The following is a 24,324-nucleotide window of genomic DNA, read 5'->3' as shown; positions in this document are numbered from 1 at the left end:
TTTGCAGGGCAGCAATGGAGAAACAGACACAGAAAGCAGACTTATGGACATGGGGAGAGCGGAGGAGAGGGAGAGATGCATGGAGAGAGTAACACGGAAACTTACATTACCGTATGTAAAATAGAGAGCCAACAGGAATTTGCCGTATGTCTCAGGAAACTCAAACAGGGGCTCTGTATCAACCTAGAGGGGTGGGATGGGGAGGGAGATGGCATGGAGGTTCAAGAGGGAAGGGATATATATATATATACCTATGGCAGCTTCATGTTGAGGTTTGACAGAAAACAACAAAATTCAGTAAAGCAATTATCCTTCAATTAAAAAATAAATTAAAAAAAAGAAAAAAATTAGCAAATGCATAGGAAAAAACAGACAAAAAAAAAAGGTGGCCAAGAGAAATATCAATAACCTCAGATATACAGATGACACCACTCTTAGGGCAGAAAGCAAAGAGGAATTAAAGAGCCTTCGCTCAGTCGTGTCCGACTCTTAGCGACCCCCTGGACTGCAGGCTCCTACCAGGCTCCTCCGTCCATGGAATTTTCCAGGCAAGAGTACTGGAGTGGGTTGCCATTGCCTTCTCCAGAAAGTGAAAGAGGAGAGTGAAAAAGTTGGATTAAAACTCAACATTCAAAAAGCGAAGATTATGGCATCAGGTCCCATCGCTTCATGGCAAATAGATGGGGAAACAATGGAAACAACGACAGACTTTATTTTCTTGGGCTCCAAAATCACTGCAGATGGTGACTGCAGCCATGAAATTGAAAGATACTGAAAGGTTGTTGCTGAACCATGAGAGACACCAGGATTCTTGGCCTCCGGAGGAGAAGAACTTAATTGGGGGCCAGAGCCAAGGCTTGATCGTTCAGAGCTTTTGTGTAATAAAGTTTTATTAAAAAGAGATAGAAAAGGCTTCTGACATAGACATCAGAAGGGGGCAGAAAGAATACCCTCCTTGCTAGTGTTAGAAATGGAGTTATATACTTTTTAATTACTTATTACAGTGAATCAAAAGGATGTCTGGGGTTGTAAAGATCTTACTAGACCCACTCCCATAATTTAAATTTTAAGATTACAAGATTAGCCAGAAGGTTTTCTTCAGAAACTGGCCTCAAGCAGGATACATTATTGTTATATAATCCTAAGGAATGTAGAGGGAAAAAATGTTTGTCCTTTCCCCCTCCTTGAGAATTCCAGACCACTCTCTCCTTCGGGACCCCTGGACTTCTTATCAACCTGCCTAGGAATTGACTCACTCAATGCTTGTTCCTTGGAAGAAAAGCTATGACTAATCTAGACAGCATTTTAAAAAGCAGAGACATTACTTTGCCAACAAAGGTCCATACAGTCAAAGCTATGGTTTTTCCAGCAGTTGTGTATGGATGTAAGACCTAGACCATAAAGAAAGCTGAGCACTGAAGAATTGATGCTTTTGAACTGTGGTGTTGGAGAAGACTCTTGAGAGTCCCTTGGACTGCAAGAAGATCAAACCAGTCAATCCAAAAGGAAATCGACCCTGAATATTCATTGGAAGGACTGATGCTGAAGCTGAAGCTCCAATACTTTGGCCACCTGATGCGAAGGACTGATTCATTGGAAAAGACCCTGATGCTGGGAAAGATTGAAGGCAGGAGGAGAAGGGGATGACAGAGGATGAGATGGTTGGATGGCATCCCCGACTCAACAGATATGAGTTTGAGCAAGCTCTGGGAGTTGGTGATGGACAGGGAAACCTGGCGTGCTGCAGTCCATGGGGTTGATGAGTTGGACATGAGTGACTGAACTGAACTGAACTGATTGTTTGTAAGTGCAGCTCTGATGGACAGCACACAGTATTGAGTCCCAAAGGCCAGACCACTCAGTGTGACCACAAATTAACATGACAATTAAATAGACAGGAAAATGAGATTACCGAAATTGAAGAGAGAGAGTACAGAAAATACTCCAGATGACAAAAGACAAAACTCAAAAGGTGTTTAGGCATCTAGCTTTTAAAAAAAAAAAAGTATTCTCACTTCTGGTTGAAACTCTTGATAAAGTTTTCAAATTGTAGATAATATTGAAGAAATACTCAGGAGTGTCTTGGATGAACAAAGAAAAGTTTATCTTTTTTTTTTTTTAACAAAAGCTGGCTCTAGGGAAGTCTTAGATATAAAACAAATATCCTGTGATATATGAGTAATGGTTGGAGGATTTTATTTAATCCCATTAAACACAGGGTGTTTCTATAGACTCAGAAGAGTGCATTTTAAGTTCCAGTTCTTAACATGTCCATGAGTCTTGGCAAACTGTTTAATTGTGTTGTCCTCTATTTTTTTCTCAGTTGAGAAATGGAAATTCATTCAGTAACAGAGGATTTTGCTGGGCACTGAAAATAAAAAATTGAGTAAGGCTTGCTCTTCTCCTCAAGAGCTTTGGTGAAAGGAGCAGCATATGAACAAGTGTGATGCTGAGACATTTAAAGTAGGTAGATGCAAAACTAAAATATCCACAAACGTGATAAAATGCCAGAAACTTAGCAGAAGTATGCAAGTGTCATGTGAGAACTTTAGAATACTTCTAGAGACAACATTAGACTTGGACAAATACAAAGACATCCATTACAACTGAACATCATAAGGATAATTTTCCTTATGTTAATACATTTATTATTAATATAACTTAACAAAAAGCCACTAAAAAATAGTAAGTCTATTTTCCTGAAGAGGGTTAAGTTGATTCTTAAGTTCACATGTAACATAAGCAAAAAGAACAGCCAGGGAAACATGCAGGAAAAAAGAAAAAAAGGTGAGAAGAACTGCTTGCCCTGCTACATGTAAAAAATACCATAAAGTCTTGTAATTGATCAGTTTGGGAAAATGTGCAGACAAGTCTTTCCTGTGTTTTCAACTCGCTATGCTTTAGATCTACCGTCCGTTCTCTGTTTGCTGAGTCTAAATTATCGTTTAATCCATTTATTGTGTTCTTAGTTTACTTTCTCATCCCAATTTTTTTCATTTAGTTCTCCCTATAGTGTCAACTTTCTGTTGAAATTCTCCAACATGTTTTTAATTCCTTGAATGTATACATCATAATTTCTGATAATCTTATTGCAAATGAGTACATTCAAGTATAATTTTTAAAAATTTAAAAGTTTAATTTTCATAAGCTTTCAAGTATGCAAGACAATACCACATAGTGCTTAGGGACACATGCATAAATAATACAAATATAAAGAAATATATGGAATTAATAAATAGCTAATTCAGCATGATGATTATCTTTGAGTTAGAAAAGGAAGTTTGTTTTATTTCTTGCTGGGTGATGATAATATGGGTCTTTATTCTCCTTTTTCCATGTTGAAAGAATTATTGTATGAAAAAGTCTACACATTTATGCATAAACTGTAAGGCAATGAGATCACAAAGTAGGATAAAAAAGCTGAAGTACGAGGATCATTTGGCTGCTGTGTGGAGGCAAGAAATTGAAACTGGAAGCTGAGAGAATAGTCTAAGTCTAGCATTAAATTCAGCGCACTCTACTGTTGTAATTGTGGTGGTGGTTAAATCACTTATAAATCTAATATGGATGTTAAATGACAAAGTGCTAAAATAACTGTAAGAATTTGCTGATGGACACACAGATAAAAGAGATAAATTGTAACATTAAAGATACAAGCAGGGAAAGGGAGAGTGAAACTGCAGAGCTATGTATGATATGTGTGCTAAGTTGTTATCAACCTAAAACAGACTCTTACAAACACGTGTTATGTAAGCCCTCACGGTAACCACAAAGCAAAAATCTGCAGTAGATACACAAAATCTAAAGAAAAACGAATGAGCATACCACCACAGAAAACCATCAGATCACAAAGAAAGAAGGGGAGATGGGAACAAAGGAATCGCAGAACAGCCAGGAAACAACGACCACAGCGGCGACAGTGAGCCCACACCGCTCGGCTATTACTTTAAGTATAAACAGACTAAATTCTCTAATAAAAACTCTTAGAGAGGCCAAGTGGATTTTTTTAAAAAAGACTCAACTATATGCTGTCTGCAAGAGACTCACTTCAGCTTTAAGGACACATGTAGACTGAAAATGAAGGAATGGAAAAAACATTCCACATAACTGGAAACCAAAAGAAAGCAGAGGTAGCTATACATATATCAGGAAAAACAGACTTTAAGCCAAACGCTATAATAAGAACAAAGAAGGTTGTTATATAACGATAAAGGGGTCAGTTCAACAAGAGGCAATGGCGTTTATAAACACTTCTGTGCCCAACATAGGGGCACTTAAATATATAAAGCGAGTAGGAACAGACGTGAAAGGAAAAACAGACGGCAATACAGTAATAGTGCAGAACTTTGATATCCCACTTTCACCAATAGGTAGGTCATCCCGACAGAAAATCAGCAAGGAAACATTGTCCTTAAAGAAGCTGTTAGGCCAATAGCAGCAGAACGCACGTTCTTCTCGAGCGCTCGTGGCACACTCCCCAGGACAGAGCCTGCGTCGGGCACAAAACAGGTCTTCATGAAGTCAGGAAAACTGAAATAGCATCCAGCATCTTTCTGACTACATTTCATGAAACTCGAGTAAGAAGAAAACTGGAAAATTCACAAAGAAGTAGAGATTAAACAACAAGCTTCTATATGACCAGCCCACAGTTAACATCATACTCAACAGTGAAAATGTGAAAACTTTCTCTCCAAGGTCAGGAACAAACAGGATGCCATTGTCACCGCTTCTGTTTAGCCTAGTACTGGAATCCTTAGCCAAAGCAATGAAGCAAGGGAAAGAAATAAAAAGCATCCAAATTGGAAAAGAAGTAAGGTTATCTGTGTTTGCAGATGGCATGTTACTATCTGTAAAAATCCCAAGCGTCCATCAACAGAAGAATGGACAAAGAAAATCTGGTATACATAAATAAAAGCAAAGAATCCTGGAACTTGTGACAATATGGCTAGACCTAGAGGGCATTACGCTAAGTGAAATCAGTCAGTCTCTCTGAGAGAAAGGCAAACACTGTATGATCTCGTGGGGGTGTGCGCACATGCGTGCTCAGTTGTATCCAACCCTTTGCAACCCTGTGACCTGAAGCCCGTCAGTCTCGTCTGTCCATGGAATTTTCCAGGCACAAATACTACAGTGCGTTGCCATTCCCTCCTCCGGGGGGTATTCCTGACCCAGGGATTGGAACTGCGTCTCTTGTGTCCCCTGCTCCGGCAGGCGTGTAGTCGTTACCACGGAGCCACCTGGGAAGCCCGTATGATCTCATGCGGCAATCTGAAAAAGTCACACTCACAGAGACAGTCAACTGGTGGTTATCAGAGACTGGGAGGAGGGGAAATTCAGAGATACAAGTCAAAGGCTACAAACGTCTAGTTTCTATGAGCAATACGTTCTGGCGATCTAATGTACAGCATGTGACTATGGTGGATAATATTGTGTTATATAACTGAAACTTGCTAAGACAGTAGAACTTGTGTTCTCATTAAAGAAGTAAATATGTGAGGTGATGGATGTGTTAACTGGGAATCCTTTCACAATGCATATGTATTTCAAATCATCATGCTGTGTCCTTTAAATATTTTACAATTCTGTCAATTACATGTTAAGAAACCTGTAAAAAAAAAAAAAAGAAGTTAGCAACACAGTTGTGGAGGTGGATTTTAACCTCCAGACCAACCACAGACCTCTGGTTACAAAAAGAAAATAAGAAAAACAAAATCAAGACAGTAACTTAGCATTTTAAAAACATTTATTTAGAGACAATGGAACCACGTCAACATAACTTTATTCTACTGCTACATATGAACGAGCACAACCTCATAAAGAAGGAAAGCTAACAGATGTCATCTTTTTTTAATGCATAGTTGAATTTCTTTGAAATTCTTTGTAATGTTTCATATATACATAATTTTTGAAGATATAGAGATAATTTTTAAGGATTACTATTCTAGTCAATATCTCCAACTCTAAGTATTATTTAATATAATATTTAAGCTGATTTATTCTTTTCTAGTCATTTTGCAAATATATGAAGTGGTATTCATACCCTAATCCTTAGATTCTCAAGATACAATCAAGTTACCATATACATAGCCAAATCAAATGTTTAGTGTATGTTTGAAAACGAACATAAGAAAAATGTGATATTAACTATTAAATAGTATATGTGATAAAAAAATCAGTGGAAAGTAAAGATATGTAAGTTAACCATATATATATATAAAACCAAAATCTTTGACACACTGGATAGAAGTTTCAGGAATAAACAGAGGTGTCTTCACATTCACACTAAACATTATTTACCTGAGTAGTAAATCCCTCCAGTGTAGAACGAATGTTTTTGTGATTCTCAAAGAACAAATAATACAAACTTTAATTCATGGTAACATAGTTGGCTGGAAAAATGCCAGTTTGACCTCGAAGCTTTCCTTCCCACCAATCAAAATGTGAATCTGTTTTTGATATAACTGTGATTCTGTCTCCAGCTTGAAAATTCAAATCTCCTGGCTGTTGTCCTTCAAAAGAATATAGTGCTGTCACTTCTACGGGTTGGTTTGAATTGCCTAAAACAAGAAAAAAATATTTATTCACATTTTTATTATGAGAAAAACAGGAAGTATGTGTAGGGAAGAATAAATTAGCAACTCAGGGCTTGGGATTCTAATGTGGGAGGCCAGCAGAGCCCAGAGCACACGGTGTGTGTGATTTTTCGTCACATCATTAACCTTATGTTTTTCTTTGTAAAGAGCAAATATTTGGTAATAACATTTCCTAAATCACACAAGTCAAACTGTACATTATTATATACTTAAATATGTGTTTGGCAAATATCTGTGGTTATAACTGTTTAAATTTGTCTAGTCTATAAGATAATATTATTACGTTTTCCCTATTTTAATAGAATAGTCATGGTAGCTTCACTGAATTACGTTATTAGGTAAAAGCTGATATTTTACACTCTTGATTGTATCATAAAAGATTAAATTTAAAAACCATGCTCTGTGGTCACTGATAATGAGGGATACAGCTCAGAGGCATTTGCTGTTTCATCAGTAGACATTTATTTCCCCCTAGGCTTTTATGGCTGTTTTCATTTCTATATTTGATTCTTTCTCTCAAAAGAGAGACAAAATTCAAATTAGCACATCAAGAAGCATGTCTACATAAGTTTAACCAGAACTTCAACAAGTATTCGGAAAAAATACTTTGAGGACCGAGTGGGTAACATGAGCAAAAGACATTAACGATTATAAATTGTATAGAATCATAAGAGATTAAAAAAAAAACAACAGACACTTGCTGTATACTCAGCTACATGGAATTTGGTCTTTCCATGTTTCACATAATTTTGTGCATGAATTAGGCAGTTAGATGCTTGTTAAATGCACCTTAGTACAGATATATTGAAAGCATATATAAGCAAACTCTAAATCCAGTTACTTGCTTGAATCTATAATACTATAATCATAAAAAATAAAGTGACCCTGACCTATTAGTAAGAAATGAAAACAGTCAACACTCTAATAAAATTACATTTACTGAAGCACTGAATTTGTATCTCACACAAGATGGTGCTACAGTTCTTTCAATAAAGCATGTACCATGTAGTTGAATTCTCCTAAAGAAATAACTTTAATAATAACTAACATAACTATATTAGTGATATTGCTGGTACAGTTTTTATCTATAAAACACAGAAGTTCTATATATTTTTATATTTTATACTATATTTACTTTTAACCTGTTACTTTAACAAAATAAGAGTAAAAGTGTGTCACTGAAAGAATAAAGTTTTGCTATAGTCTGGATAAACTCAGAGCAGTTAAGTGACTATTGACATATATGAATGAATGGTCATCACTGCACACTGTGAACAGTGGCTACACCACTACACTGAGAGGGATGTGCAGAGAGTCTGCGTGACAGGCCTCACTGCGATCAGATCGGAAGAGTGCAAGCTAATGTCAAAGAAAAAATCACTCTGAAAATGATGTTATCAATAATTATATCTATGACCTCCATACATACACAAAGCTCAGTCTCAATATACCAAACGTAATTAATGAAAGCCCTCAATAACTCCTCCTCCCCCTTCTTGTCTCCCAAACATTTTCGATAACACAAGCAAGTAAAAAGAGTGCCTGTGAATATGAGGGAATGTTCTGGAAGCTACAGCCACCTTAGCTGCAGTACAAGCACACACCTGTAGCACTAATTACACAATTAAGGACGCACAGGATGGTGAACACCGTGATAGCAGGCGCCACTCCACGTGGATACAGTAGAGAGAGCCGCTCCGGGTCCCTGAGCCAGGCGATGTGATGAACACACTTGCTCCTCACTTCCAGGGAGGGCGCGGCTCACCCCACTTCACAGAATACGAACCTGAGACTTGCAAATGTTAAGAGATCTGCCCAGGGGGTGAGATTTGAATCTCGGAAGCCTGTCTCCAGGCAATCTTAATCACTACTGAGATTAAGCCACAGGGTCTTCAGCAACCATAGGAGTCTTAAATTGCATTCAATAGATTGAACTTGGATCCATCAGTGTATTTTACCTTCTTAAAAAATTATTTTATTCTTAATGGAAGGATAATTGCTTTACAGTATGCCATGATCTTAGGTTTTTGAATGTTGAGATTTAAACCAGCATTTTCACTCTCCTCTTTCACCTTCATCAAGAGGCTCCTAAGTTCCTCTTCACTTTCTGCCATAAGGGTGGTGTCATCTCCATTTCTCCCTGCAATCTTGATTCCAGCTTGTGCTTCATCCAGCCCAGCATTTCACATGATGAACTCTGCATATAAGTTAAATAAGCAGGGTAACAATAAACAGCCTTGACGTACTTCTTTCCCAATTTGGAACCACTCCATTGTTCCATGTCCAGTTCTAATTGATGCTTCCTGACCTGCATACAGATTTCTCAGGAAGCAGGTAAGGTGGTCTGGTATGTCCATCTCTTGGAGAATTTTCCAGTTCATTATGATCCACACAGTCAAAGGCTTTGGTGTAGGCAATGAAGAAGAAATAGATGTTTCCCTGGAACTCTCTTGCTTTTCCTATTACCCAACAGATGTTGGCAATTTGATCTCTGGTTCCTCTGCCTTTTCTAAATCCAGAACATCTGGAAGTTCTCAGTTCACATACTGATGAAGCCTCGCTTGGAGAATTTTGAACGTTACTTTGCAAGTGTGTGGTAGTTTGAGCATTCTTTGGCATTGCCTTTCTTTGGGTTTGAAATGAAAACTGACCTTTCCCAGTCCTGTGGCCACTGCTGAGTTTTCCAAATTTGCTGGCATATTGAGTGCAGCACTTTCACAGCATCATCTTTCAGGATTTGAAATAGCGCAGCAGGAATTCAATCACCTCCACTGGCTTTGTTCATAGTGATGCTTCCTAAGGCCCACTTGACTTTGCATTCCAGGATGTCTGGCTCTAGGTGAGTGATCACACCATCATGGTTATCTGGGTCATTAAGATGTTTTTTGTATAGTTCTTCTGTGTATTCTTGCCACATCTTCTTAATATCTTCTGCTTCTATTAGGTCCACACCACTTCTGTCCTTTATTGAACTCATCTTTGCGTGAAATGTTCCCTTGGTATCTCTAATTTTCTTGAAGAGATCTCTAGTCTTTCCCATTCTATTGTTTTCCTCTATTTCTTTGCATTGGTCATTGAGGAAGGCTTTCTTATCTCTCCTTGCTATTCTTTGGAACTCTGCATTCAGATGGGTATATCTTTCCTTTTCTCCTGTGCCTTTTGCTTCTCTTCTTTCCTCAGCTATTTGTAAGGCCTCCTCAGACGGCCATTTTCCTTTTTGGCATTTCTTTTCCATGGAGATGGTCTTTCTCCCTGTCTCCTGTACAATGTCACGAACCTCTGTCCATAGTTCATCAGGCACTCTGTCTATCAGATCTAGTCCTTTAAATCTATTTCTCACTTCCACTGTATAATCATAAGGGATTTGATTGAGGTCATACCTGAATGGTCTAGTGGTTTTCCCTACTTTCTTCAATTTAAGTCTGAATTTTGCAATAAGCCGTTCACGATCTGAGCCCCAGTCAGCTCCCGGTCTTGTTTTTGCCAACTGTATAGAGCTTCTCCATCTTTGGCTGCAAAGAATATAATCAATCTGATTTCGGTATTGACCATCTAGTGATGTCCTTGTGTAGAGTCAACTCTTGTGTTGTTGGAAGAGGGCGTTTGCTATGACCAGCGTGTTCTCCTGGCAAAACTCTGTTAGCCTTTGTCATTTCATTTTGTATTCTAAGACCAAACTTCCTGTTACTCCAGGTATCTCTTGACTTCTTACTTTTGCTTTCCAGTCCCCTATGATGAAAAGGACATTTTTTTTTGGTGTTAGTTCTAGAAGGTCTTGTAGGTCTTCATAGAATCGTTCAGCTTCTTCAGCATTAGTGGTTGGGGCACAGACTTTGATTACTATGATACTCCATGGTTTGCCTTGGAAATGAACCAAGATCATTCTGTTGCTTTTGAGACTGCCTCCAAATATGCATTTCGGACTCTTTTGTTGACTATGAGGGCTACTCCATTTCCTCTAAGGGATTCTTGCCCACAGTAGCAGATACAATGGTCATCTGAGTTAAATTCACCCATTCCGGTCCATCTTAGTTCCCCGATACCTGGAACATCTATGTTCACTCTTGCCATCTCCTATTTGCTTCCAATTTACCTTGATTCATGGACCTAAGATTCCAGGTTCCTATGCACTATTGTGCTTTACAGCATCAGACTTTACTTTTACCACCAGTCACATCCACAACTGGGCATTTTTTTGCTTCGGCTCAGCCTCTTCATTCCTTCTGGAGTTATTTCTCCACTCTTCTCCAGTAGCATATTGGGCACCTACCGACCTGGGGAGTTCATCTTTCAGTGTCCTATCTTTTTGTCTTTTCATACTGTTCATGAGGTTCTCAAGGCAAGAATACTGAAGTATTTGCCATTCCCTTCTCCAGCAAACCACGTTTTGTCGGAACTCTCACCATGACCTGTCTCTGGGTGGCCCTACACAGCACGGCTCATAGTTTCACTGAGTTAGACAAGGCTGTGGTCCATGTGATCAGATTGGTTAGTTTTCTGTGACTGTGGTTTTCAGTCTGTCTGCCCTCTGATAGGGAAGGATAAGAGGCTTGTGGAAGCTTCCTGATGGGAGGGACTGGCTGTGGGGAAAACTGGGTCTTGCTCTGGTCGGGAGGCCACGCTCAGTAAATCTTTAATCCAATGTTCTGCTGATGGGTGGGGCTGTGTTCCCTCCCTGTATTTTGGTTAGGCAAACTGTTTTCCTGAATCACTGAGTTATCCAGACTGCACAAATAATAGGAATATCTGCTGCTGCTGATCCCTGAATTTGATAACTGAATTTGTTCTTAGCAGTTTTAGAAATATATTTTAATGAATAATTAGAGGAAGAAATATATTATGACCTGAAGAAAAGACAGACGGGATTGCAGAGCAGGTTCAATCTCTGCCCCTGCCCCCACTGGAGGCTGCCTAACTGCCTCTGAATTGCGTTTCCAAATAAGATAAGGATAAAACAGTAACAGGAAAAACGGGTCTAAGGACCAAGCAGGGGTTCTGAGTCGCAGCAGAGGACAAGGCAGTGCCGCTGGGTGGGAGGAGGCTGACAATGAGCATTCCTCCTGGCATCCGTTCTGAACAGAGGTGAAGCAGAGAGGGAGGGGTCACTGCTGGCAGAGCTGGTGAAGAGCGTGGGCAAGAAGGCAGGCAGAGGTGTGCCAAATTCCTCACCAACTCACCAGTCAGGCAAATCCCTCTATTCTAGGAGGGTGCAGGAGGATCTTGAGTTTAGGGATTGTTGGGAAACTTCATCCACAGGGAACAAAGGAGAGAGCTGGGCCTGGGTGAGAGCAGGTGCCCCCGGCAGAGATGGGTTCATGCCCACTCAGTGCCAGGCCCCCTGCTTTTTCTTCAATAAACTCAAAATGCAACATTCCTCTTTACTGTAAATAGTAGGGACAGTTTCCATAAGGAGGAGGAGTTTAATGTCCACAGTATAATTCATTAGAAGAGCTCAGCCAGGAGGATGCGTCCTTCCAGGAAGGGAGACAACCTTGGAGACCAGGGAAGTAAAGCCCACAGGGTCACTAAAGCAGCCAGTGTCCACAGACGCCTTCCCTGCTGAGGACACATGCCTTCAAGATCTATATTCCTACAGTTAAAAAAAATCTGGAGGATCTTTGAAGCAATTAACTATTTTATATCCAAATATTCAAGTTTATTCAAATAGAGGTTATTTTTCTCTCCCAAATCAGGGCTACACTTAACAGGAAGATTACAGTCAGCTTTGGTGACTGGCAGCTGCTCTGAGTTCATAACTAGCAAGTCTGTGTCCACGGGATGCTACTACTTTATTTCACTTCTCAGTGGAGCCTGCATAATGTGACCCATATGGCATCCACACATCTGGCCCCAGACATGACTCAGAAGAATCTCAGACCTTGGAAGGTCCCCTCCAAGACGCACTAGAAGTGGCGCCTTTGCTGCTGTGATGAGCTGGGCAGCTGACTTGGCACCCACATGCCCCAGGATACGGGTGGGGTCCACGACCCTTAGTGACCGCGATCTCTGCAGGAGCGTGAGTGAGCTGGATGGGGCCACCAGGAGAGGTCACGAGACCCGCAATTCTCAAATGGCAAAGTCAAAAGATGAAGAGCATTCGTGGTTGTCACATTTGGGGAGGGGGCACTACTGGCATCGAGTGGGCTTCATCCTCAGGCACACACAGCTCAGGACAGCCCCACGGCAGATGGCTGTGCACCAGGCCCAGATGGCCCCGGCCAGTCAAAGGGTGGACAGGGGGCGGTGATGGATGCTGACCAAGGAGGTTCGGACCTCCAGTTACGAAAACCTCAGTAAACAGGGCTACGGATGCTCACCCCCCCGCTTTACCGTGAGGCCAGAAGACTTGGAGGCTGGAGCTTCCAAAGGTGTGAGGCAAAAGCGCACACAACCTGGAGAGCCATCGCTGTGCTCACTCAGCGCGGAGCGGGCCCAGGAGATCCGGCCTGGGGGCCAGGTGTCCTGCTCAAACGGGCTTCCACTCAAGCCTCAGGACTGAGGGGTCACAGGGCTGGGAGTTTTCTCTGCAAGGCTGATAGACCAGGTGTAAGGAAGTCCTCAGTAAGAGTTTAACTGGTTTCACACAGCAATGTAAAGTAAGCTTTATTTTTAAAATAGACTTTAAATCTTTCCTTGCATTTTCTTCTTCAAAATCCCTTATATTTTGAGAAAGACCTAAAATAAATTAATATTAACTTATTACCTACTGTTTGAAACAATTAGCTTGTGCTACCCTCAAATATAAAAGCAAAACCCAACCAATCGACCAACCATGGGAGGCAAAGTGTTTGGAACATGCAGCCAGAGAATAAAAGTACCAGCTGTAAGTCTGAGCCTCTGTCTCCAGATCCCACTTAGGGTTTTGTTTCTTACCTTCCCTCACTGCTTTTTAAGAGACATTTCTAACGTTTATCGGGTACTTAGACTACAGGTGCAGACTTTAGAGGGATCTGAGAAAAGGAACCTAGTCCCCAGACTCACACTGCCAATGCCACTTCTGCCCAACTGCAGTCAGGGCCCCTAACCCCTCAGGGCCCCTACCCCTCAGGGCCCAGCGGCCCTTTCTCAAGCGGGTCCAGTCTATCTGCTGACCTCATCAAGTTTGATCAGTCCAATTGTGCAGCGTATGTTTTAAATGAAGTGCTTCTCAAAGTAATGTGAATATCTTATAAACGAAAAAAGAGGTATTGATACTTTCACAACCTGCCAAATTAGTTAGGAAGTTTGTGATTATAAGATGGTTACAGATCTTTTTAAAACAGAAATATTTTTACTTACCAACTCTCTCACGATAGCTGGAAAGTTCAGGATACAGATTATATTCCTTTCTGCTACCTGCAAAAAGTAAACAGATACATAAAAGAGGGAACATTTAGAAAAGGTATTAGTATATAGTATATAAGATACCCAAAAATGCCAAGTACTGTTCTTGATAAGCAGGTATTTTAAATCACTCTAAGTGATCAAAATATAATTATTTTATCCTCTTTTAATCAGGAGGAATACCTGAATATACACAGAAAATAGACCAAACATAAGGCAGACAGTAAATGTCTCATAGCTGTATGACCACATGCACATAAACTACAGCTCAAGGTGCTGCAATTACACATCACAGAAAACACAGATGCATCTTTTTCCAAAAAACCAGACTAAGAAAACCTGCAATCACCAGGCCAGTGGTCTTCAGACAGCCTTGCTTGTTTAACATCTAAAATAACTTTTAAAGAAGTATTCACATGTATATCTTTAAACTGATACCTAAAATTGTTAAATGTAAGATTAAGGATGTATTTTTAGCATATTTTAATGTCAATTACTTAAAATCGTATCACTCCCTTTTTGGATAAAAGGATCTAAATATGATAGTGATCTGAACCCAGCACCATTCATTAAAGAAAATCAACAAGATGTCTTTAAGATTCAGAAATTATATACTCTTCATTTTTAATCTTCAAATCATATTTTCATTTGTTCCAAAGATTTTTAACCAGTGTATTAATATTGTACTTTTGAACTGTGGTGTTGGAGAAGACTCTTGAGAGTCCCTTGGACTGCAAGGAGATCCAACCAATCCATCCTAAAGGAAATCAGTCCTGAATATTCATTGGAAGGACTGATGTTGAAGCTGAAACTCCAATACTTTGGCCACCTGATGCAAAGAGCTGACTCATTCGAAAGACCCTGACGCTGGGAAAGATTGAGGGCAGGAGGAGAAGGGGACGACAGAGGATGAGATGGTTGGACAGTATCACTGATTTGATGGACATGAGTTTGAGCAAGCTCTGGGAGTTGGTGACGGATAGGGAAGCCTGGCGTGCTGCAGTCCATGGGGTCGCAAAGAGTTGGACACAACTGAGTGACTGAACTGAACTGAACTTATGCAAGTTTCTACAACAAGAATTTGTACATAAATTCATTTTAAAAATTCTATTTTACATAACACAATCATCTACTTAATAATTTCTTATAGATTGAGTTATCATGATCATTATAAGCACACATTGATCAAAACTTTAAAAATATTATATATTCATTAATTTACTAAACATTAAAGTGTTATTTGAAATGCATTTCAACAAGTGGACCAGACTTTTAAAAATTAGTTCGTATACACAGTTCAGTTCACTTAAGTTGCTCAGTCGTGACCCCCTCTTTGTGACCCCATGGATTGCAGCACACCAGACTCGCTCAAACTCATGTCCATCAAGTCAGTGATGCTATCCAACCATCCCATCCTTGTCATCCCCTTCTCCTCATGCCTTCTGCAATCTTTCACAGCATCAGGGTCTTTTCTAGTGAGTCAGTTCTTCGCATCAGGCGGCCAAAGTATCAGAGTTGCAGCTTCAGCACCAGTCTTTCCAATGAATATCCGGGACTGATTTCCTTTAGGGTCAAGTGGTTTGATCTCCTGGCAGTCCAAGGGACTCTCAAGAGTCTTCTCCAACACCACAGTTCAAAAGCATCAATTCTTTGGCACTCAGCTTTTTGTATGGTTCAACTATCACATCCATACAAGACTACTGGAAAAAACATAGCTTTGACTATATGAACCTTTGTTGGCAAAGTAATGTCTCTACTTTTTAACATGCTATCTAGGTTGGTCATAGCTTTTCTTCCAAGGAGCAAGCATCTTTTAGTTTCATGACTGCAGTCATCATCTGCAGTGATTTTGGAGCCCAAGAAAATAAAGTCTGTCACTGTTTCCATTGTTTCCCCATCTATTTGCCACGACGTGATGGGGCTATGGTTTTTCCAGTAGTCATGTATGGATGTGAGAGTTGGACCATAAACAAATCTGAGTGCCAAAGAATTGATGCTTTTGAACTGTGGTGTTGGGGAAGACTCTTGAGTGTCCCTTGGACTGCAAGGAGATCCAACCAGTCCATCCTGAAGGAGACCAGTCCTGGGTGTTCATTGAAGGGACTGATGTTGAAGCTGAAACTCCAATACTTCGGCCTCCTGATGTGAAGAGCTGACTCATTTGAAAAGACCCTGATGCTGGGAAGGATTGAGGGCAGGAGGAGAAGGGGACGACAGAGGATGAGATCGTTGATGGCATCACCGACTCAATAGACATGAGTTTGGGTAAACTCTGGGAGCTGGTGATGGACAGGGAGGCCTGGTGTGCTGCGGTTCACAGGGTCGCAAAGAGTCGGACACGACTGAGTGACTGAACTGAACTGATGGGACTGGATATCATGATCTGAGTTTTCTGAATACTGAGTTTTAGTATCTCCTCTTTCACTTTCTTCAGGAGGCTGTTCAGTTACTCTTTGATTTCTGCCCTGTGGGTGGAGTCATCTGCATATCTGAGGCTGATACTGATATTCCTCCCGGCAATCTTGACACCAGTTTGTGCTTCATCCAGCCTGGCACTTCACATGATGTGCTCTGCACATAAGTTAAATCAATAGGGTGACAATATACAGCCTTGACATACTCCTGTCCCATTTGGAACCTGTCCGTTGTTCCAAGTCCGGTTGTAACTGTTGCTTCTACACTTGCATGTCTATTTCTCAGGAGGCAGGTCAGGTGGTCTCCATCTCTTGAAGGATTTTCCATAGTTTGTTGTGATCCACACAGTCAAAGGCTTTAGCACAGTCAATGAAACAGAAGTAGACGTTTTCCTGGAACTCTCCTGCTTTTCCTATGACCCAATGGATGTTGGCAATTTGATCTCTGGGTCCTCTGCCTTTTCTAAATCCAGCTTGAACATCGGAAGTTCTCAGTTCACATACTATTGCAGCCTAGCTTGGAGAATTTTGAGCGTTACTTTGCTAGAGTGTGAAATGAGTGCAAATTATGTGGTAGTTTGAACATTTTTGGCATTGCCTTTCTTTGGGATTGGAATGAAAACTGACCTTTTTCAGTCCTGTGGCCACTGCTCTGCTTTCCAAATTTGCTGGTATATTGAGTGGAGCACTTTACTAGCATCATCTTTTAGGATTTGAAATAGGTCAGCTGGAATCCCATCACCTCCACTAGCTTGGTTCATAGTGATGCTTCCTAAGACCCACTTGACTTTGCATTCCAGGATGTCTGGCTCTAGGTGAGTGACTACACCATCGTGGTTATCTGGATCATTAAGATGTTTTTTGCATAGTTCTTCTGTGTATTCTTGCCACCTCTTCTTAGTATCTTCTGCTTCTGTTAGGTCCACACCATTTCTGTCCTTTATTGTGCCCATGTTTGCATGAGATATTCCCTTGGTATCTCTAATCTTCTTGAAGAGATCTGTAGTCTTTCCCATTCTATTGTTTTCCTCTATTTCTTTGCGTTGATCACTGATGAAGGTTTTCCTTTCTCTCCTCACTATTCTTTGGAACTCTGCATTCAGATGGGTATATCTTTCCTTTTCTCCTTCGCTTTTCACTTCTCTTCTTTTCTCAGCTATTTGTAAGGCCTCCTCAGACAATCACTTTGCCTTTCTTTTTTTTGAGGATGGTTTTGATCACCCCCTCCTATACAATCTCACAAACCTCCATCCATAATTCTTCAGGCACTCTATGAGATCTAATTCCTTGATCTATTTGTCATTTCCACTGTATATTGTAAGGGATTTCATTTAGGTCATACCTGAATTTAGGTAATATACACAGGATAACTATTATTTATGGAATGACATAGCTTCAACATAAAATTGTATTTCGGTGTTCTTTTTTAAGGATATAGATGCTAAGAAAGCTGGTTTTTAGAAAAACTAGAGAGGGTAAGAAAGATATTTTATAAGAATATAACAGAATTCTTTTATATTCCTTCTTGCTAAGTCACTTCAGTCATGTCCGACTCTGTGCGACCCCACAGACGGCAGCCCACCAAGCTCCCCCAGTCCCTGGGATTCTCCAGGCAAGAACACTGGAGTAGGTTGCCATTTCCTTCTCCATATTCCTTCTTAGATAGAGGTAAAAAAATTCTCATAGAGATCTATCATCAAAACAATAGCAATAATAAAATATTACTTATTAATTAATAAACTATTACTACTATAATTTTTATTTTGGTGATAGCTATGTGATTTTATAAATAATTCATATATAATGGTAATATTAATTACTATTCTTATTGTAAATTCAGATAACAGTGCCATTAGATCTCCCTTTAGCTTTGTTGAAAGCTAAAAAAAATGTAATTCATCTAATTTACAAAACTATTTACTGTTCATCAGACTTACCAACTACACTAATATCAACTTTCATATTTCAAATTGTATCATTGTCCTTACATTTTGGGGACAATGCTGTAGTAGTACGATTAAGATAGTTTGGAGTTTGCTTTTCTTATTCAAGTGTGAAAAAAACTACTGTGAAAGAAGAGAAGACAAAGAGGGCGATGTGAGCATCACGCTCTCAAGGAAGAGCATGTGTGGAAACGGGCTCTCTGTAAACTGTGTCTTAAATTACCTGTGCCCAGAAGCGCTTTCCCAATCTCTGTGCACCCCTCAGGGCTTTCCTGGTGGCTCAGTGGTAAAGAAGCTGTCTGTAATGCAGAAGACCCAGGTTCCATCCCTGGGTCAGGAAGATTCCCTGCAGAAGGGCATGGAAACCCACTCCAGTATTCTTGCCTGGAGAATCCCAGGGACAGAGGAGCCTGGCAGGTTACAGTCCATGGGGCCACAGAGTGGGACATGACTGAGCAGCTAAGCACACACTTTCCTCATCTCTGTGTACCCCCTAAGGACAGAGGTGCATCAATGTGAAGGCCATTGGACTAAGAAGTTTATGAATATAAAAATATAGAGATAAGCATTGGCGAGGTGGGGAAGAGGGTATAAACATCAGAGATGATTTTAAACACTGACCAGAAGTAAGAGACGTTGGGTGGGCAACCACGTATAAGACAGAGTATGTGCAAATTAGGGCTTTCTCAACTATGAAAGGAGCACTCTGAAATATAAACGGGAGAGCATCTTCCACTCAACACAGCAAAACAAAATTACAAAGCACCTAGAATAAATTTAAAAAGAAAGGCACAGAAACTATGAAATCTTAGGAAAGACACAATATAATATCTAAACAAATGGAAAGCATAGAATAGGAAGATTATCATACAAATGCCAAATTTATTAGTTTATATATGTAATATTATTGTAATTAATATAAAAAATCATAGAGTTCATATAAGTACATAATATTACCTTAACCAGAATTGCATATTGGTAGTTGACAGGAATATTGGTAAAATGCTCTTAAATCAACTGAGGAGTAAGTATCTAATACCTGCAAGAATGAAATACTTCAAGAAAACCTAGGACACTATGAATGCAATGTATAGGAGAGAAGACCCTAACCATGCTAAAACACTGATGCTTTCAAATTGTGGTGCTGGAGAAGACCCTGAGGGTCCTTGGACTGCAAGGAGACCAAACCGGTCAATCCCAAAGGAAGTCAACCCTGAATACTCATTGGAAGCACTGATGCTAAAGCTGAAGCTCCAATACTTTGGCCACCTGATGTGAAGGGCTGACTCGCTGGAAATGACCATGATCCTGGGAAAGACTGGAGGCAAAAGGAGAAGGGCATGACAGAGGATGAGACGGTTAGATAGCATTGCTGACTCAATGGACATGAATTTGAGCAAACTCCAGGAGATAGTGAAGGGTAGCAGAGCCTGGTGTGCTGCAGTCCATGGGGCTGCAAAGAGTCGGACACGACTTAGCGACTGAGTAACAACAACAACCACAACAACAACTACAGAATATAAAATCTATAAAAAATAAGTGACAGATATATTTTTATATAATGCTAAAACTTTGATATATGAAAGTTTTATATATCAAACTTTTATGTTTCATATAGATTATGAACTACATGAAAACTGAGATCAACAAATGATACATCTAGAGAAATAAACTGTCATCCAAATGAGAAACCCCTTAATATACAAAACACTCCTACAAGTTGAAAATGCAACAAGTATTCCAATGGAAAAAAATTAACCAATGAAATAGAGACTTTTAGGATAAGATTAAATTCCAAACACCAGCAATAAGATGAAAAAAATGTTTAAATAACTAATAGGGACAAACACAGTCAATATAACCAACCCTCAGACTAGTAAACACTTCAGTGTTTTCAACATTACCAGCGACGAGGGATGACCGTAGGGAGCATAGGTGGAGTGTGCATGGTAGGGAGTGTAGATGGAGTGTGCACAGTAGGGAGCGTAGGTGTCTGATGGGGGTGTGCACGGTAGGGAGCGTAGGTGTCTGATGGGGGTGTGCACGGTAGGGAGCGTAGGTGTCTGATGGGGGTGTGCACGGTAGGGAGCGTAGGTGTCTGATGGGGGTGTGCACGGTAGGGAGCGTAGGTGTCTGATGGGGGTGTGCACGGTAGGGAGCGTAGGTGTCTGATGGGGGTGTGCACGGTAGGGAGCGTAGGTGTCTGATGGGGGTGTGCATGGTAGGGAGTGTAGGTGTCTGATGGGGGTGTCCACGGTAGGGAGTGTAGGTGGAGTGTACAGGGTAGGGAGTGTAGGTGTCTGATAAGGGCGTGCACAGTAGGGAGTGTAGGTGTCTGATAAGGGCGTGCACAGTGGGGAGTGTAGGTAGTGGGGAATGGTTGACAAGCCTCTGCAGTAGTAAAAACTTTTAAAAATCAATCTACCAAATCTGTTAAAAATTTAAAAATATATCCTTTCACCTATGATGTTTGTTCGTAGAAATTATCTTTAAATTTCCCCCACGTAGACAGCTTAAGAAATTAACCGTGACACTGCTTGGTGTGGAAAAAACTGAAAGTTCGTATCTATCAGTAGGAGAGTGGCTGAATAAAATATGTCCATCTACAGGATGGAGGACTGAATAGCCACTGCAAAGAATTAAATTAACTGAGCAATAAGTATCCGGTAACTGCAAGAACGCAGTTGACTCAGGGATTCCCATGAGATGTCACTGAGCAAAGGGACGAATAAACCCCACGAACAAAGAAGCTGTAGTGCAGCATGAGCGCTGTAGCAGCGTCTCTGAGCGGTGACAGCAAACCATCCGGCCTGTGCGTGTCCACACGTTTGTACACGTGTTTGTGCGGAACTACATGGAGAAAGTAGGGAGGAACTACAGCAACACGGAGAGAAGTGTCATTGCTACTGTTCCCGCGGGCTTGCCGGTGTGAGCATGGAGGAGAGCGACGTGCAGTTTAGGACAGTGGAGGAGTGGGAAAAGGGGAAGGACTCCTAAAAAACCATATTTATGAATCACATATATACACTTAAATAAAATTAGATATGTGAGGATATATAAGAAATTAAAAATTAAGATTTTTGTTTTTAATAAAGCACTTAGGAATAAGTCATATTTAAAATGAAAGGTTAAAAATAGATACAAATTTTAAACTCTCCTTTTATTGAATGAAAACCAGGTGTTTACAACCAGGCATAATATGCTGCATGGGAAAAGATGATGGGCATGTGAGAAAAACAGGAATCGAGCAACAAATACTGAAGCTGAAAAAGTAAAGGGAGAAGAGTGGCTGGTGAATAGAGCTGAGTCTGCAGAAACGTGCCCGGGGGAGAAGGAGCGCGGCAAGCACACTGTGGAAGCCAGCGAGAGCGGCCCCTGCCGGGACAGGACGCTTCGGAAGCCCGAGGCCACGGCGGCAAACAGACAGGCCAAGGCTGGCGCAGCAGGCAACCCGTGACCCCTAAGGCTGAGATGTTAAAATACTTGCTCAGGAAGAATATGCAAGAGAAACAAAGCTTCCAAGATTTTTCCATTGTTAGCTGAGAGGGGTTTCTTGAGATAAGGTAAGTAGCTTTTCAATCTACACTGACAAGTAACGGTAGTGAAGACCAGCAGGACTTCTACGTAGGTGTGACATAGATATCAAACCCTCAGTGAGGGAATTTTAGAAACACTATGTATTTTGAAGTATTCACATAGGTCGAATTTTATGTAATCACTCCTATCTAAAATAAAAATAGATTCAATGCTCACATCTTGCTACTGAAAATAAAAGTGCAAGCAAATCAATCACCAGAATATAAATAAAAATAGACTATCCCTTTGGAAGAAGAAAGCGGCATCCCAAGAGAACGGGATACAGAGCAAGCTGTGCCCGTGTCTAGGGCGTGGGGTGGGGCTCAGCAGCAAAGAACACGCCTGTCAACGCGGGAAATGCAGGAGACACAGGTTTGACCCCTGGGTCGGGAAGATCCCCTGGAGCAGGAAATGGCAACCGACTCCAGTATTTTTGCCTGGGAAATCCCACAGACAGGGGAGACTGGCGGGCTACAGTCCATGGGGTTGCAAAGAGACAGACACGTCTGAGTGATGGAGAGCGCGCGCACACACACACACACACACACACATTATAAAGAAGATCCTGTTCCTGAGGATCTTCCTAGACAAGGTAAATTTAGACAAGCTAAAGGCAGAGCCAGGAATCAGTATGAGGGCCATGAGTCGGGTTTTATGCTCACTTTTCACCTGGGCATGAAAACTGGGCAAATGGATACAAAACATGGAGGGGGAGGGCAGGACCAGCTTTACCTCCTTGGCAGCACTTTGACACTTCGAGTCCTTTGCCCAGACCTTATCATATACTGTTGACCCTTAAATAGTGTGGGTTTGCATTGTGTAGGTTCACTTACAAGTGGATTTTTTTTGATAACATTAGAAAATTTGTCTGAGATTTGCCACAAACTGAAAAAACTCAGGTGAAACACACAGCCTAGAAATATCAAAAGAAATAAGAAACAGCTAGGCGTGTCATGAATGCATGGAATTTATGTAGATACTATTCCGTTTTAATCATTTACTGCCGTAAAATACACACAAATCCTTTACTAAAAGTTAAAATTTATCAAAACTTATGCCCATGAACACTCACACTCTGCATTTGCAGTAGAGAGAAATGTAAACAAATGTGAAGCTGCAGTATTCAATCATAACCGTATAAATGAACATACTAATAATGAACGTACTTATTGTACATACACAAGTACATATACTGCACCACTGTAATACTTGTATAGCCACTCCCTGTTGCTGTGGTGAGGTGATGAGTATTGCAAGTACCGCTTACACTGCTGACCTTAATCGTCTCCACATGACAAGCTGTCTCTCCAGTAAATTGTGTATCACTATGGTAAGTTCTCTTTCATGGTTCTGGTATATTTTTCATTGTGTTTAAAATGATACTATAAGCCTTGAATAACACCAAGGGCACCCATGAAAAGTACCACTAGTGATCCCGGAAGTGCTCCCAAGAAGCAGAGAAGTCATTACAAGCAAAAGCTGAACTGCTTGAAGTGTGGAAACTGAGGTGTGCAACTGGGCCTGCCTGTCATTCCAACATAAATAAATTCAGTGTAAGAATCGTTTTTAAAAGAGAAAAGGAAATCCATGAAGTTGTTACTGCAGCTACACCAACAGGCACAGAAACCTTGCATCTTTTGTGAAATACCTTTTTATCTTATATTGCAAATGCAGGTTTTATGCGGGTGCAATAGACTTGAATAAGATTTGAGAAAAAGCAAAGTCAGTATATGACACCTTAAAGCAGAAAGAAGGTGAAGGATCTAAAACTGGAGAACTAAATGCCAGCCAAGTTTGCTTTGATAATTTTAGAAAGAAGTTGGGCTTAAGTAACATCAAGATAACAAGAGAAGCAGCTTCTGCTGACCAAGAGGCAATAGCCAAGTCCCAGACACCATTAAGAAAATCACTGACAAGAAAGAATGTTTGCCTGAACAAGTTTTTAATGCAGATGAAACTATACTATTCTGGGAAAAACTGTAACCAAGGACGTTTATGAGTAAGGAAGAGAAGTGAGCACCAGGATTTCAGGCAAGAAGGGACAGACAAGCTCTACTCTTCCGAGCGCAGGCACTGGAGCTCATGGTCAGGTCTGCCCTCCTCCATAAAACTGCTAACCCCCAAGCCTAGAAGGGGAACAGACAAACACAGGCTGACAACCTTTTGGTTGTACAAAAAGAAGGCCTGGATAATGCAACTCTGTTTCTTTTTTGGTTCCTGAAATCAGGAAGTACTGTGCCAGTAAGGGACTGCCTTTCAAAGTTCTTTTGATACTGGACAACGCCCCCGGCCACCCAAGGACCCCGAGAGTCCAGCTCCGTGAGCAGACCACCAAGTGGTGGTGTTGGCCTCAAACCCAACGTCTCTAATTCCAACCTCTGTACCGGGGGATCATCGGGACTCTTAAAGGCTCACTGCACATGGTCCTCCACAGAAAGAACTGTCGATGCTGTGGAAGAGAAGGTCTAGAGCGAG

The 24,324-nt window shown here is 40.8% G+C and overlaps 1 protein-coding gene across 6 annotated transcripts in view; it reads right to left on the bottom strand.

Annotated features, from left to right (window-relative positions):
* Positions 1 to 5,725: 5,725 nt before the first annotated feature.
* SH3YL1 (SH3 and SYLF domain containing 1) overlaps positions 5,726 to 24,324 on the bottom strand; it is a 61,151-nt gene continuing 42,552 nt past the window's right edge. For 4 of the 6 annotated variants that reach the window (XR_014078766.1, XM_081576454.1, XM_081576436.1 and 1 more), the window contains exons 9-10: positions 13,872 to 13,928; positions 5,726 to 6,557 (exon numbers count right to left, since the gene is read on the bottom strand). Coding sequence is in view for 5 of the 6 variants with exons in the window: in XM_081576454.1 (XP_081432580.1) it covers positions 6,367 to 6,557; positions 13,872 to 13,928 (248 nt within the window). In the remaining variant the exon portion in view is untranslated. The remainder of the gene's footprint in view (positions 6,558 to 13,871; positions 13,929 to 24,324) is intronic. The other 2 variants (XM_081576475.1, XM_081576446.1) reach the window with 1 other exon arrangement.

Source organism: Giraffa tippelskirchi, chromosome 1, assembly GCF_054371585.1.
Source record: "Giraffa tippelskirchi isolate mGirTip1 chromosome 1, T2T-mGirTip1v1.2.pri, whole genome shotgun sequence".
Taxonomy (NCBI): Eukaryota; Metazoa; Chordata; class Mammalia; order Artiodactyla; family Giraffidae; genus Giraffa; species Giraffa tippelskirchi.
This window is presented reverse-complemented; position numbering and strand designations above follow the sequence as displayed.